General features: G+C 42.7%; 1 protein-coding gene across 1 annotated transcript in view; it reads left to right on the forward strand.

Moving 5' to 3' along the window:
* The window catches only part of cpe (carboxypeptidase E), a 128105-nt gene that overhangs the window by 80420 nt on the left and 30513 nt on the right, over positions 1-17172 (forward strand). The window contains exons 3-5 of the mRNA XM_078213415.1: positions 3552-3719; positions 9292-9409; positions 12461-12643. Of these exons, the coding sequence (XP_078069541.1) occupies positions 3552-3719; positions 9292-9409; positions 12461-12643 (469 nt within the window). The remainder of the gene's footprint in view (positions 1-3551; positions 3720-9291; positions 9410-12460; positions 12644-17172) is intronic.

Raw genomic sequence — 17172 nt, forward strand, 5'->3', positions numbered from 1 at the left:
ATGAGTCTAGCGCCATATCCTGTTCTTATGAGGGCATCTTTCAGCGTCTGGAGGTGTCTGTTGCGATCCTCCTCATCCGAGCAGATCCTGTGTATACGGAGGGCTTGTCCGTAGGGGATGGCTTCTTTAATGTGTTTAGGGTGGAAGCTGGAGAAGTGGAGCATCGTGAGGTTATCCGTGGGCTTGACAGTGACCCAAGTCCAGAATTGAACCTGGGTCCCTGGAGCAGTGAGGCAGCAGTGCTAACCACTGTGCCACAGTGTGGTTAGAAGCTCACCTGCGGCCAAGTATGACACCAGGGTTTAACTCAGATACAGGTAGTTGCCAGAGAGACGCAGCTATGGAACAAAAGCAAGGTGTGGGAAATTAATACATTGGCTTTGGTCCTCGGGATTTTTTTAATTGAAGGAAATTTCTATTTATCCAGTACTGGGTGTCAGTAGTGTCTTTGGTTGGGGGGTGCTGGAGGCCCTGACGGTTGTATTATTGTGTTGTTGGATTGGAGCCATTTCAATGATTCCCAAAGATTGCTGGTTGTAAACACTCAAAGCATTCATTTTAACATATTTACATGGTATGGAGAACATTCTCTCAGGATCTTCTAACCCTGCTGTCCTTTTTGCATTCACATTAGACTCTCCCAGAGTCTTGCATCAAACGAGTGTATATTATTCCCATCTATAACACACAGACTATTATGGTTAACCCTTTGTGAAACTAGTCTAACATACTCCATTATATTACAGTGGTGAGGATGTTATCAACATTTGTGTAGAATTTTGTGTCTGCAACTTTTCTACTTTAATTGTGTTCTTTACAGGTTGAATTGTAAAACATGTTGTATAACCTACTTACAGAGCTTCTGCATATTCAGAAGTGTAACGATTAAGATTTATTGTGTGTCAGATTTGCTTCTACCGCCATCTACTGGACAGCCATAGCCCTGGCACAAAAAAGGACAATAATTGTAATGGCAAATCTGCCATAAGATGGCATCAGTGTTCCATGAAAGTTGGATAAACGTTTTCGAACACTTGGATTTTAGTTATTATTATGTCCATTGTCACTCATTACTTGTGTCACAACAACACTTAAAAAGTAATTTTGCTGGGTAGTACTGAACTTGAATATTGCTGAAAAGAAAGATAGCTTTTCATCAAGCACTCACCGGGAAAACACAAGAATTCCAAGCTTCAAACAATCACTACAATTTATACTACAGAAAAAAGGGTACTGAATGCTTAGCAACTCGACTCTGGTCGAGGCATTGCATGGTGAAAGCAATAGGGAACTATAGGCTCCCCAAGCTCCCGGGTAATTCAAAAATGGTGTAAAGCTTGAATGTGTTCCTTTTGTTTGTAGAGAATGGCTTTCTGTGTATGCTTGTATGTCACTTCCAGCAAGTATAAATGAACCACATTATGAGCTTGACTAATGATCTTAAATTGGTTGTTAGTGTAGCTATCAGCACACTCAGGATTGTTCAGCTGGTGCTGTCCAATTGGAGAATCACATCTAACATTAGACATTTTGTTTTGCGCCTTGTAAACGTGGGCTGCTGGGGTACAGTTTGTGTTCTTTCTATTATGAGCAACCATGGGGTGGGATGTTATGGCCTCGCTTGTCCCGAAACCGTAAAATCCCTCCCGAGGTCAATGGACCTTCCCATGTTCCGCCGCTCACCCGCTCCGATTCCCGGGGCTGGCGGGGCAGTAAAATTCCGGCACGCATATTTTCCACAAAGTGAAAAATAATTTATCGAGTGCACTGTTTTGAGATGTTCAGTGTGATAACATAAATGCAAATACACCCCAGTTTGTCACTTGCTAAAACAGCTACATCCCCATGAAGAAATGTTGAATGGTGATGAGGTGCTTCTGGGGAAATGAAGATGGAGGAGGGAGTGAGGAAGAATGCTCCTCAATCCCTGATAGCTTTTGACACAATTTTCTTGCCTGATTTCAGGCAATATACAGGCCACCCCAAAAATAAAACACAAATTCATTGTCTGTAAATATGGTGCCAGATGCATTCTTTCTGAATCCGTGTAAATATTGCATTGCCAGCAGATTATTCCTGGACTTACGGCAAGTTCAAAGTTGGGCCATCATTTTAAAACTAGCTTTGTAAGAAGTAGTTTGTTATTGACTCAGTTCACAATCTGTTGCGTCTCTCCCATTTGTCCCCAGAGATGATTTGAGACGGTTCTTTACATTGGCAGGCACTCAAAAACAAAACTCCCTAAGGGAGGAGATTCCAGTTCAATTCATTTGCGTGGCACTTCTGCTTTTTATTGCACATTCTAATAGTGAACTGATAAGCTCAGAGCACATTTTAAGTTCTAACCCTCCTTAATAGCACATTCTCAACATGTGTATTTCTCAGTTTAATCTTATCTCGCCTTTCCTTTTTGCAAAGCGTTCCTGTTCACCTTCCTCCCTCTTGCAATTCTAATGACTGGCCTAGGCCAACCCTACCTCAGTTCCTATGCAAATAAAGCAGCAATGAGAGAAATTTGGGCTATTATGCATAATCTTGCAGTTTTGGGCCTGACTTAAGATTGCCAGTGTGGTTTCTGATAAAGCCTTTCCCTTGGTGACTTACGTATTTTTATGTTCTTGTGTATAAGTGCAAACATATGTACTTTTGCAATTCAGCTCCTGAACATTGTGGTGTATAATTGTTATTGTCTTGGGATTTCCAAAGCCCTTGATGAATCTGCACTGCTAAACAGATTACATCAGATGGTTTCCCATCAAAGTTTTACTATTCAGTTCCTTCACAAATTAACTATCTGTGGTGTAGTTGACTGCTAATCCTGTGGACCTTTTACTCCCCATTGTTGGTCAATGGGTTTACTCGGCATTGCAAGATGTGACCCATGTCCTTGGACTAGGAGTCCCGTCCTCCCTCCCACCTTGTTTCTACTTAATATCAATATTTTATTCATTATTCAGTAGTATGTATGCTTCCTTCTGTGCACCCAAGCTAAAGTCTTTTTGCAGTGTAATAGCTGAACGGTTGCACCATGATCCTTCACGCCCTCTGGGGACACGACCATCTTTGTTTCTTTACATTCTTCAAAGGCACAGTCTCTTTATGCCTCTCACAAGTCTAACAATCAGCTCCTGTTTGTTACCTCTGATGGATCTACCCTTAGTTCCTACATCGCCTCCATCCTTCATTTCAAATGCTTGCTCCTCCCTAACAGAGCTGGCTTTAGAACTTGTGTCCAGCTCGGAAAGTCTTCATTCCTGTCACACTGCTGCATGGAAGGAACAAAATGTTTGTCATTTGTTAGGAGCTGATACTCCTTTCACCTTCACCTTCCAACCGATACCTTCATCACCAAGCTTTTGTATTTCTCCACATCCCCATTTTAGTAAATTATGCCCAATTCAGTATCAGAATAAACAGGTAATTAAGTAATTGTTGGTAATATAAATGTCCAATTTTCAAGAAATGTTTGGCTTCTGTTTTACAGATCATTTTAATTGCTTTCAACGGTATATTCTTACATAACATTTTCCCCCCTTGTCTTTCTCTTCCAGACCGGTGACCTGAAGGATTGGTTTGTGGGTCGGAATAATGCCCAAGGGATAGACCTCAACAGGAATTTTCTCGACCTTGACAGGATTGTTTATGTGTATGAAAGGGAAGGGGGGCCCAATAACCATCTTCTGAAAAATCTAAAGCTTTCTGTGGACAGAAACACAAAGGTAGGATGGTGACTGCAGAGAACTGGGACAAAGTGACTGCTCCCTGAGTAACGCGTAGCTTCATCTTGCACATCAGAATTTAATCCAGTGTTTTCTTCTCTACACTTTGTTTTCTATAGAATCATTAAGATGGAAGAATGTTCATACTCCCCAGTTTTTCTCTTATGAAAACACACACACACACACATATATACACACATGCACACAAAGCAAGGCTGACATCCACAGAGGCCCCCCCCCCCTGCCAGAAAGGTTGCTCACAGGTAGCACTGCTTAGGGAATTGTGGGCCCTTAGTGCCTTGTTTATAGAATCATAGAATCCCTACAGTACAGTAGGAGGCCATTCGGCCCATCGAGTCTGCACCGACCACAGTCCCACCCATGTCCTATTCCCGTAACCCCACACATTTACCCTGCTAATCCCCCTGACACTAGGGTCAACTTAACATGGCCAGTCAACCTAACCTGCACATCTTTGTGACTGTGGGAGGAAACCGGAGCACCTGGAGGAAACCCACAGAGACACGGGGAGAACATGCAAACTCAACACAGACAGTGACCCGAGGCCAGAATTGAACCCGGGTCCCTGGCGCTGTGAGACAGCAGTGCTAACCACTGTGCCGACCTCTTCCATTAGTTCCATTAGTTTCAATAGTTAGGAAAAGAAAATGCAGGCCTGTGATTTCCTGAGGAACACGCTCTGTGAACAGCCATTCTGCAAACTGGCTCAAGTATCTCCTACCTATCTGGAAGTTAAATAAAAATGGAAAACTTTGGAAGTACTCATCAGGTCTGGCAACATCTATGGAGAGTGAAACAGAGTTAATGGCCCGCAACTTTTGAGTTCCAGGGTGTTGTAACTGCAGATTACACCAGAGATGCGCTTGGGAACCCCCCCCCATTGGAAGTCCCTGGGTAAGGATTGCATGACAGTTGCCTGGGAAGCTTGTGTTGGGCAATTGCCCTGCAATGGGAACCATGTTAAAGTACAGTATAAATCACAACCTTTGGATGGTTGTGACTGTCCTACAGTAACAGTTACCCAGGAAAAGTTAGAAGAACAAAGCAAAGTACAGCACAGGGACAGGCCCTTCAGCCTCTAAGCCTGTGCTGATCATGATGCCCTAACTAAACTAAAAAAAACCTTCTGCCCTTGGTCCATATCCCTCTATTCCCTCTCTATTCATGTACCCATCCATGCCTCTTAAAAGATGCTAATGTGCCTGCTTCCAATTTCTGGGTAACTAAAGTAGTGATGTTCCCCAACTCTCCTGACCACCCAACCTACTGACCACCTGACCCTAATTTCCCCATTCCCCCCAGTTACCTTACAAATTTAACATCACTCTGGCTTCTGTAAGTGGTTGGATCTTATCTACTTTATGGCAGTTAGTGTTGTAAAAAAGGGGTGTTACTTCCTTACCTCCAGCTCTCCAGACCTCGAGGCACAGACTTGGGAACCCGCTGCGGTTCTTGCCCGGCCTGAGTCGGGAGGTTGGCCGAGAAAGGAGCAGTCGGAGTTTTGAAGGAAGAAACCGGGAGTGGAGTGGCAATCTGTCTCTGGCCCTGAATGTCCAGGGAATGACAATGTTTCAGGTCGACGATCTTTTATCAGAACGCCTGTGGTCCCAACATGGAGTCGAGCTCCACTTGTGATCGAGTTACCAAGTACAGAATATTCAATTTCCCTGCCTCAGCCTTTTTCTCTCCTTAAACCTCCTTGAAACTGAAAAGCCTTTGTGATTTTCAAACTCTTTCCTCGGTGTTTCCAGCAGGCTTCTCCACAGGATGGTAGGCCATTTTTCAAATTCATTCAACCCCACTTTATTACTCTGTGGAACCACATCTATCAGGGGAACTATTGCTGGAGTTAGAAAGTAGAAATCAGTAGTTATCTAAACTGTCATTAAAGGCCACTTTTCCTTAAGGCTTCTGTTAGTTGTCAAAGTTTCATAGAGCAAGCTGAAACATTTGGAAGATTTGCGATAATCCATTCATAATGTCGTTATTCAACTACCTTATGAATATCTATGTTGCTCCAGATTCGCAATACCTGTTAGGGCAGCACGGTGGCACAGTGGTTAGCAATGCTGCCTTCCAGTACCAGGGACCCAGGTTCGATTCCTGGCTTGGGTCACTGTCTGTGCAGAGTCTGCACTTTCTCCCCGTGTCTGCATGGGTTTCCTTCTGGTTTCATCCCACAGTCTGAAAGACGTGCAAGTTAGGTGTATTGGCCACGCTAAATTCTCCCTCAGTGTACCTGAACAGGTGCCGGAGTGTGGCCACTAGGAGATTTTCACAGTAACTTCATTACAGTGTGAATATAAGCCCACTTGTGACACTAATAAATTAACTTTAAACAAATAAAGGAAGGCTGCTTTTATAGAGGGCAGTGTAATTTAAATACATTTGATAGATTATTGGTGGGATTTTCAATTCCGTTGGGGAGTAGGGATGCTAACTATGATTAAATGTATTCTTGGAGATCTCATCTCATGACTTTTCCTCCACGCTTCAACCATTAATCAGCCAATCAGAAAACAAAAAGACTCATTACCCAAATGGATGATGCTTGAATATCAGCCAAACAGCCTTGTACCCCGCCATTTTCAATATTATTATCTTAAAGAGAAACGCTCACAAAAAATGTAAGGCAAAGATAATTTTGTAATGTTGCTGTAATTTGTTTTCTCCAGGGTTGCGCACAGCAGCGACCTGAAGATTGATCTTCAATTCCTGCAGACTCCAGGCCAATTCTGGAGAGTTGACATCCTGGGAGACATCTGTTTTGGAGTGGCGGGCGGGGGCGTTGGGGCGATTTGGAAAGTGGTTCGGATTGTTGCTACACTGTAACCTGGTCAGCAGCCTCTCAAACTGACCATCAGGTTTTGAGATTTCCCAAGCAATCAGTTGTCCTTCTATCAAATCCAGAGACTCTGGCTTTTAAATTTGAAACCCTTCCCTTCACCACCATAGATGACCTTCGATCTCAACATTGCTAGGCCGCAAGGGACGGGAAATACACAATAACATATATTCTGTCATTTGCATCTTATTTGAATACTCCAGCAGAGGTGTTGTAATATATATGTAGCAAATCACCACCATCAATTCGTACCCATTGGTCAAAAAGCCTATCCCTGCAGCAGGCTGTCCAAGCAATTCAGGCCTGCTAGAATTGCTTTAGGAAACTGACGTACTCCAATGGAATATCTTGGACTCGACCTCAATAGGATGTGGGAATCCAGAGCAAACAGACACACCCTTAAAATGAGAGCTAGGCTATTCAGGAGAAAATTGAGTTGCAAGGAGATGCTGGATAGACTGGGACTTTTTTCCCTAGAGGGTAGGAAGCTTAGGGGTGATCATATAGAGGTCTATAAAATAATGAGGGGCATAGATAAGGTAGATAGTCAATATCTTTTCCCAAAGGTAGGGGAGACTAAAACTAGAGGGCATAGGATTAAGGTGAGAGGAGAGAGATACAAAAGGGTCCAGAGGGGCAATTTTTTCACACAGAGTGGGGTGAGTGTCTGGAACAAAGTGCCAGAGGTAGTAGTAGAGACGGGTACAATTTTGTATTTTAAAAAGCATTCAGGCAGTTACATGGGTAAGATGGCTATAGAGGGATATGGGCCAAACGCGGGCAATTGGGAGTAGCTTAGTGGTAAAAGCTGGGTGGCATGGACAAGTTGGGCCGAAGGGCCTGTTTCCATGCTGTAAACCTCTATGACTCTCGTGGAAATGTGAAATTCTCTCCATACCCGAGAAGATGTGGATCCAGCTCAATTAAAACGATCAAGACCGAGACAAACAGGAATTTTACTCAGTGAGGGAATCACAGAATCTGGAGAAAAGGTGGATAAATAGAGATGAGGTGTGGATCAGCCATGATTGAAATGAATAGTATAACAGGCTCAAGGGGCTGAATGGCCTCCTCCTGTCCCGGAGTTTTATTTGGTACACTTATTGAGGAGGGGATGTTTCTAATTGTGAGTTATTCAACTTGTTCCAATCAGAAATATCGAAAAGCATTTATGTTGTGAATTTGTTTCAAGTTTGTAATTGGGGAGTTAATATTGTTGAATTGTTTCCAGCAATTTTCCCTTACTGATATTGCAGGACTTATTCCAGAGTAACAGTGGTAACACAAAACCAGCTGTGAAAGGTCAACACAGTGCGTGCACTGCTCAGAAGCTGTGACCATTACTTGCACATTCGCCCTTTAAATTCCCAGCAATATGTACACCATATTGTGTTGGGCTGTACAGGCCCAAGGCTAGAAGGATGGCAGCCTTCAGTGAAGTGCTTGTTAACAACAGGATCCTGCCCTGCTGTGGATTTCCTTATTCCTGTTACTTCTATTGAAATTGGGCCAGCCATCTTCAGAAATGCTTCATTGTAAGCTGTTTTGATATTGCCCTAACGCTGTGCAACTACCAAAGTATGGGTTCCGCATAGTTCCACATCACCAAAGTGAACTTGCTGGATTTGCTGAGACCAGCAGTTCCTAGAATCCCTACACTGCAGAAGGAGGTCATTCGTCCCATCGAGTCTGCACCGACTCTCCGACAAAGCATCTTACATAGGCCCTTTCCCCCACGCTATCCCCTTAGCCCCACACATTTCCCATGGCTAATCCATCTATCCTACACATCTTGGGACACTAATGGTTAATTTAGCATGGCCAATGAACCTGACCTGCACACCTTTGGACTGTGGGAGGAAACCGGAGCACCCGGAGGAAACCCACGCAGACACGGGGAAAATGTGCAGACTCCACACAGTCACCCAAGGGCAGAATTGAACCAAGGTCCCTGGCGCTGTGAGGCAGTAGTGCTAACCACTGTGCCACCATGTTTCCCCAAGCGCCAGTTTGGAAAACTCATTTTGCATGCTTCATAATTCTGTGACACCCACACAGCAATACAGTATTATCAAAGTGAGCATTAACGTAATGATAGAAAAATCAACAGTAAGAAAGAAGTTACTGGGTTCTATATAGCGATTCATTGCAGATTGGCTCAAAGGATTTATCGTACTGCCTGTTTTGTTAACAAGGGTTCAGAGACCAGTAATATTGCACATTATGCAGTATTGGAATGCTGATAAATGTACACAAGTATAGAGAAAGCCTTTGCTGCCCTGAATCTTTAGGATAGTGCATATGACTGAGTGAGAAGTCATCAGTATTACTGGGCCTGTTCTGTGCTAACAGAATTGTTGGGAATTGCTTCCCAACAAGTCCACTAGGTGGCGCAAACCACACAGCTTCCCTGTACACAGAGGTGAAGTTGCAAGCTGTTCTAGTTATGAAACTTATAGAAGCAGGAAATCTTTTATTTGTAAAAGATAATGCCACAAGCAGCCATATGGATTGAAAATGTATAGAACAAAGATTTTAGTGCAAAAAATCCAAAACTGTTCCAATAAAAACAAGCTATGTTCAAGAGTCTTCACATACAAGTTCATGGTGTGCTTGTACGGGAGTATTTTCATTACTGCTCATGCTTTAAGAGATCTTTGTCAATGTGTGATGCATTATTGTACTGAGAGATTCTTGTTTCTGCAGCTTGCACCAGAGACCAAAGCTATCATTCACTGGATCATGGATATCCCATTTGTTCTCTCAGCAAATCTTCATGGTGGTGACGTTGTGGCGAACTATCCATATGATGAAACTCGCACTGGTAAATACAACTGATGATAAATGATGATAAATGATCTTTGCTAGGTGCATATAAAGTGTTGCCAACATGTCAGTCTCTCCGAAGATTGCCATCTTCATGTCAAATCCAAGCCTGTGGACAGGGGGTCAGCAAACAGGCAGGGCAGTGAGATACTGCAAGGCACAGAGGAGGGAGTAAATAATATCATTATGTCGCCTGGAAGAAGTCTCACAACACCAGGTTAACGTCCAACATGTTTATTTGGAATCACGCGCTTTCGGAGCACTGCTCCTTCATCAGGTAAGAGTGTGCCACTTGATGTGTCACCATTATGTCACCCGAACATAGAATCCCTACAGTGCAGAAGGAGGCCACTTGGCCCATCAAGTCTGCACCGACTCTCTGAAAGAGTATCTTACCCAGCTCTCCATCCTATCCTCGTAACCCTGCGCATTTACCACGGCTAATCCCCCTGACCTACACATCTTGGGATATTAAGCAGCAATTTAACATGTCCAATCCACCTAACCTGCACACCTTTGGACTGTGGCAGGAAACCAGAACACCCGGAGGAAACCCACGCAGACACGGGAGGAACATGCAACTCCACACAGACATGACCCAAGGCCAAAATCGAACCCGAGTCGTGCCGCCTACAAAAAGCAGTGCCTAGCTAGGGGCTTGAACCCCACTGACTGAGCTAACTGGTTTCCCAATTATGTTTGTGCAGGAGTAGTTATCAGGCCTGTTCCAACACAGATGTTTGCTATAATGCAAACTTCCCATTTTGGTCAAATTTCCAGCTTGATTTTTCAGAACTTTGCAGTTGTGGTAACTTATCTTGTTTTGGACTTCCTCAGTATTATATTTTTAGAAATAAAGTTTGAAAAAAAAGATCAGTTGATGGACATGTAGTAAAAGTGGATTACCAAGTGAATGATGACATCTAAGCCAATGGTTTTAAAAGAATCCTAACAATTCATTTAATTAACTTGATGAAATTAACAAATACAAGATAAGATGCTTTTCTGGACATTGTTCTTTTAAAAAAGTCAGTTTTCAGATAAAGGCAGGTTCTACACTCGAAAACCACAGCATTACAACATATTTGATTTAAAATATACTTGTCAGTGATTTTTTATTTTCCTCCTTTGCTGATGTCTCACGTTCTGAAATCAAAGCCTGGTTCCGGTTTCATTGTCAGATAGTTGTATCTGCTATCAAACCAATTATTTTCCTCGCCACTATGGTTATGTATCAAGGACAATCATAATGCAGTCCTGTGCTGACAGCTTTGTTATCATGGAAGTGATTGTAGAGGGAAACCGCCAATCCAGTATTATCCAGTGCAAAGTTTTCGATAGACTTTAATCATTTCTTATTGAAAATAAGAATGTGGAGATCAAACCGCTACAAAGGACAATCCAGGTAGATTACTAGGAACTGGCTAGGTGTAATAAACTATCAAATGAACATGCATTCTCAGAAAGGGCCTGTTTTTCCCTCTTGTGTGCTTTAGCAACTTTGAGAAGAATAGTGGTTTGACCTTGTACAACAGAGCGAGGTGACACTAATGATTACAGTAATTTACATCAAACACCTAATGCATTGGCACAGTTAGAAATCAAGAATTTATGATTTAGGGCCTTTTTTTATATCACTGTTAAAATGGAAATTAAATTTCAGTTCAGACTACTGAATTGAATTAAACTGACTCCGTGTCTCAGAAATGTGGCTTTGTGTTTCTTGGATGCTGAGAAACTCCTTAAGCCTCCAGTATGATTAGCAGGAAGCACATACACATTACAAGCCAGATGTGCATAGTCTGCCATATTGGTAAAGGCCAAAAAATTGGCATTTACTCTTCACGCCCAGATCGGCTGTTAGACTGTTCACAAATGCAAACCAATTTTAACTCATTGATTCATGTCAGAGCACTGTTTGATGGATTCCAAGCACTGCCACTACCTCATTCAAAGTACTCATAGTAGGTGAAGCATAAAAGGAAATAAAGCAAGATTTATTTTTCAAAATTGTGCTCAGATGCACGTAATTGAACCTCGAGGTATTCCCCAGTCTAATTTTAGTTAACTTTTTTTTTGACAGTTCAAGCAGCAGGGAGAGCAAACTGAAGAAGCAGATGTGTATAAATTGTTAGTGGAGTTTTTGCAATCCTTTATTTCCTGAATAGAGGAGACCTGGAAAACATTTGTAGTGATCTTTATTGCAAGTTTATTTATTTAAATTCCCATCACATGCCATTCAATCCCTCCCATGACATTCCTCTTGTGCCATATCCATCCCATTCCTTCTTTCATTCACATATCATCCTAATCTCTTCCCCCCATTCCACCCCTTCCTCCTATGCTGTTCACATCCCTCCAATGCCATCCCATCCCTAAGCCCATTTCACATCTCCCAGCTCCCCTCCCATGCCGCATCCTACCACCCTGTCCAGGGAAAGCTTGCAGTCCCTCTCCCTCCCATGATATCTATCCCCTCACTCCCTCCCTCCCCCTCATGCTCTACCCCTTCCCCCACGTCAGTCACCATTGGGGCTGAGAGAGTTAAGAGCAGAGCATTGGAGCCCAGTAACCAAGACCAGAATCTGCAGCCCCATCTTCCACCTGACTAACATTAGAGTAGCATTCTGGGCACCCCTTTTCAACTCGATTTTATACTTGGATTCAGTCCTTCGGCTTTGCTCTTAGGGTGCTAAGCCCAGTAACTGAGGCTGGGAAATGGTGAGAACCAATAACAGAGGAACAGCTGCCAACTAATTCAATTCATTGACCAATCATTATATGCGGGTGGATAGAAATTGTATTATTATTGGTCCCTATCTCATTTCAGATATGAGTAAGGTCTGGTCAATCATCTAAAGTATACAATTGAACAAATAAAAATCCAAATCCAACACGGTGTTTGTGCAGTGAGGTGAAAGCGAACTGTCTAATTGAGGCTTACTAAAATGGCATCCTGAAGTGAACATAACAGAAATAGCATTTGCAGTAGAACTATTCATGTTTATTTAAACAGATTGCTTCAGAAAGTGTATGCATGTTTTGGCAGGTTCTACCCATGAATATAGTGCCAGCCCAGATGATAAGATTTTTAAAAGCCTGGCTGAGGCTTACGCCTCTTTAAATCCGGTCATGTCTAACCCCAATAGACAACCATGCCACAAGAACGATGACGATTCTAGCTTTATTGATGGAATAACCAACGGGGGAGCTTGGTACAATGTTCCAGGGGGTAAGTGAAAATGAATTTATGGAGAACACTGTATTAGATAATGACATCAAATTCTACCCTGCGTAACAGTTGTCGACTGTATATGCTTTAACTATCCGTTTAATTCACTTTGTTACATAACTGGTGGAAGAACCAATACTTTTTTTCTAGTTATACATTATCTACATTATGTAATAAGAATAAAAATGCATTTATTCTGCCTTTCAAGTCCTCAACAGACCACAAAGGGTTCCACATCCAAGAAATTAATTTCAAGTCCAGTGACTATTGGGCGAATGGGGCAACCAATTTACATATAAACCTACAAACAAGTGTGATGAATGACAAGTTAATCTGCTTTGATGGGATTAGTTGAGGGATGAATTTAACTCAACCCCAGAACTACCTTCCCTGATCTTTGATCTTCATGTTCACCTTATAAGGCAGATGGAACCTCAGTTTAAAGATTAATCTGTAAGGTAGTATCTCTGACCATGTACCAAACCCTCTGTACTACAGTTGCTTTTCTTCTAAATTAGGTGCTGAAATCCTGGGGTCAACTTTGAAACCCCTTACCTCTGACTCTGAGGTGAGAGGGACAGGAATTAAGCTGAAGAGTTGAGCTGTAGTGATACATTTAAGGTTAAATTTGATGTGGCCAGGGCTCCCAATGTTCCTTGAGCCTTGATTGACAGCATCAACAATTTGAGAATCAGGCATCTGAACCTGTTTATCGCTGATTCTCTGAACAATATGTCTTTCAAACAGAGCAGGGCCAGGCGCAGAGCTGTGCAAAATGTACCCTTCTTTGCATACCCTTATCTCAGTTCCTCATAATTAGTTTGTGACTGGTGCAAAAAGATTCCATATACTCTGTCTGTCAGCCATTAAATTTGAGCTTTAAGACTGAGTCCTTGGAAAGGTTCCAATTTTACTTTAAAGAAAATATAGATTCAATGGATAAAAGTCTTTTAATTATAGTGATAATGGAAATTCACCATGAGTTACTGTTAAATGTATTGTGAAATGACAGTCTAGATTGTGGATAGGAAGTGCCTATTTTCCTTGACATAAAATTTACTATTGTGACTTAGCAGGTTAAAAATGTGACCATATTATTAGTGTGTGAAATAATGTTGCATGTAATGGGTTTGGATACGCAACAAAGGCCAGCCAGAATATTAAGGCTTGCTCTGTGATGTTCTCTCGATTGTCAGATTTTCTTTTAGGCAATTTTATGCTCTTGTGTCCTATGTAAATTGAATTGGGGCCTCTGGACTTTTTTAAATGTAAGAGAGAATGCACTGCCAAGATCACTTCTGAATATGTAGGATTATAGACTCCTTGTGAACCTAGCTTAAGAAGCTGTTTATTTGTGACCTCACTTGTACCTGCGCTTCATTTCTCAAACAAGGAGAAATGAGCTGGGTGGTAAATAAAAACCCTTTTTATCATAACCGTGCAGTTTACATTTGGACTGAATGGATTCACAAGGTAAGCAAAATGTCAGACTGAACAAATCAGAATAGCAAAGTCCAATTTGTATTCTTTTGTAGTTAAGATTCCATTAGGCACAATTTTGCAAAACACTAAAGCAGCTTGTGTAGAGCAAGGATGGGTGAAAAATAAATTATACTGGCATGATCCCTGTAGAGACTGATATCTTGGAAAACCCTTTAAGTCAACACTACAATGGCTTGTTATGGACTCTTTCAATTTCAAAACCCACCTCCATGGCAACATGAATCACATGGGCCTTGTATCCAGATAGAAATAGTAATTAGCTATCCTCCTGGACGCCAACTCCATTCGAGCTTGGAATTAAATAAACAGTTTAAAGTATAACTGTATTAGGCAGGATTTGGTGGCTGTTGATTGGGAGAGGCTGTTCGAGGGTAAATCCACATCTGGCATGTGGGAGTCTTTTAAGGAGCAGTTGATAGGACTGCAGGACAGGCTAATGCCTGTAAAGAAGAAGGATAGGAAAGGTAGGATTCGGGAGCCGTGGATAACCAGTGAAATTGTTGGTCTAATCAAAAAGAAAAAAGAGGCATACATGAGGTCCAGGCAGCTAAAAACAGATGGAGCACTGGAGGAATACAGAGAAAGTAGAAAAGAACTAAAACAGGGAGTTAGAAGGGCAAAAAGGGGTCACGAAATGTCCTTGGCAGACAGGATTAAGGAGAATCCTCAGGCATTTTATACATACGTTAGGAACAAGAGGGTTGTTAGGGAAAGAATAGGACCTCTCAGGGACAAAGGAGGGGAATTATGCTTAGAACCAAAGGAAGTAGGAGAGATCCTAAATGAATACTTTGCATCAGTATTCACAAAGGAGAGGGACATGTTGACTGGTAGTATCTCAGAGAGATGTGTTGACCTGTTAGAAAAAAATCTCAATTACAAGGGAGGAAGTGTTAGGTTTTTTAGGAAACATTAAGACAGACAAATCCCCAGGGTCAGATGTCATCTATCCTAGACTTGTCAGGGAGGCAAGAGATGAAATTGCTGGGCCTCTAACAGAAATCTTTGTCTCTTCACTGGACACAGGTGAGGTCCCATAGGATTGGAGGATAGCAAATGTTGTCCTGTTATTTAAGAAGGGTAGCAAGGATAACCCGGGTAATTATAGGCCGGTGAGCTTGACGTCCATGGTAGGGAAATTGTTGGAGAAGATTCTTAGAGATAGGATATATGCGCATTTAGAACTGAATAATCTTATTAGCGATAGATAGCATGGTTTTGTATGAGGTAGGTCATGCCTCACAAATTTGGTTGAGTTTTTTGAGGAGGTGACAAAAACGATTGACGAGGGAAGGGCCGTGGATGTCGTCTATATGAATTTTAGTAAAGCGTTTGGCAAGGTCCCTCATGGCAGGCTGGTGCAAAAGGTTAAATCTCACGGGATAAAAGGTGAGCTAGCTAGGTGGGCGGAGAACTGGCTTAGCCATAGAAGACAGAGGGTAACAGTGGAAGGGTCTTTTTCCGGTTGGAGGTCTGTGACTAGTGGTGTTCCGCAGGGCTCTGTACTGGGACCTCTGCTGTTTGTGATATATATAAATGATTTGGAGGAAGATGTAGCTGGTGTGATCAGTAAGTTTGCGGGCGACACAAAGATTGCTGGAGCTGCGGATAGTGATGAACATTGTCAGAGAATACAGCAGGATATAGATAGGCTGGAACATTGGGCGGAGAAATGGCAGATGGAATTTAATCCAGGTAAATGCGAAGTGACGCATTTCGGTAGATCTAATGTAAGGGGGAGCTATACAATAAATAATCATAGAAATCATAGAAATCATAGAAACCCTACAGTACAGAAAGAGGCCATTCGGCCCATCGAGTCTACACCGACCACAATCCCACCCAGGCCCTACCCCCATATCCCTACATATTTTACCCGCTAATCCCTCTAATCTACGCATCTCAGGACACTAACGGGCAATTTTAGCATGGCCAATCAACCTAACCCGCACATCTTTGGACTGTGGGAGGAAACCGGAGCACCCGGAGGAAACCCACGCAGACACGAGGAGAATGTGCAAACTCCACACAGACAGTGACCCTAGCCGAGAATCAAAATGGCAGAACCATCAGGAGTATAGACACACAGAGGGACCTGGGTGTGCAAGTCCACAGATCCTTAAAGATGGCAGCACAGGTGGAGAGGGTGGCCAAGAAGGCATATGGCATGCTTGCCTTTATTGGATGGGGCATAGAATATAAAAGTTGGCATATGATGTTGCAGCTGTATAGAACATTGGTTAGGCCACATTTGGAATACTGTGTCCAGTTCTGGTCGCCACACTACCAGAAGGACGTGGAGGCTTTGGAGAGAGTACAGAAAAGGTTTACCAGGATGTTGCCTGGTAAACTCTTAACTATGAGGAGCGATTGGGTAAACTGGGATTGTTCTCCCTGGAAAGACGGAGGATGAAGGGTGACCTAATAGAGGTGTATAAAATTATGAAGGGCATAGATAGGGTGAACGGTGGGAAGCTTTTTCCCAGGTCGGAAGTGATGAACACAAGGGGTCACGGGTTCAAGGTGAGGGGGGCAAGGTTCAACACAGATGTCAGGGGGACGTCTTTTACACAGAGGGTGGTGGGGGCCTGGAATGCACTGCCAAGCAAGATGATTGAGGCGGACATGCTGGGATCGTTTAAGACTTATCTAGATAGCCACATGAACAGACTGGGAATAGAGGGATACAAACGAATGGTCTAGTTGGGCACATGAGCGGCGCAGGCTTGGAGGGCCGAAGGGCCTGTTCCTGTGCTGTATTGTTCTTTGTTCTATAACTTTTTATAAAACCTGACATTCCTAACACCTTCCTGTGAGATTTGGAGACTAACAGGCTACCCACAGTCATCAAATCGTCATGGCATTGTCTACAGGGGTGAATATCTTGCACCTTCTTTCCAGTAAAACGAACTGTGCCTTGCCATCCGCCATTATAACCTTTACCTCCAAGGCTTGTTGTTGGGTGGAATTCAAAATGGATCATGTGATCCCCTTTTTACGCTCAACTAAAGCAACAGTCCCAAAAC

The sequence above is a fragment of the Mustelus asterias genome, chromosome 1 (genome assembly GCF_964213995.1).
Source record: "Mustelus asterias chromosome 1, sMusAst1.hap1.1, whole genome shotgun sequence".
Taxonomy (NCBI): Eukaryota; Metazoa; Chordata; class Chondrichthyes; order Carcharhiniformes; family Triakidae; genus Mustelus; species Mustelus asterias.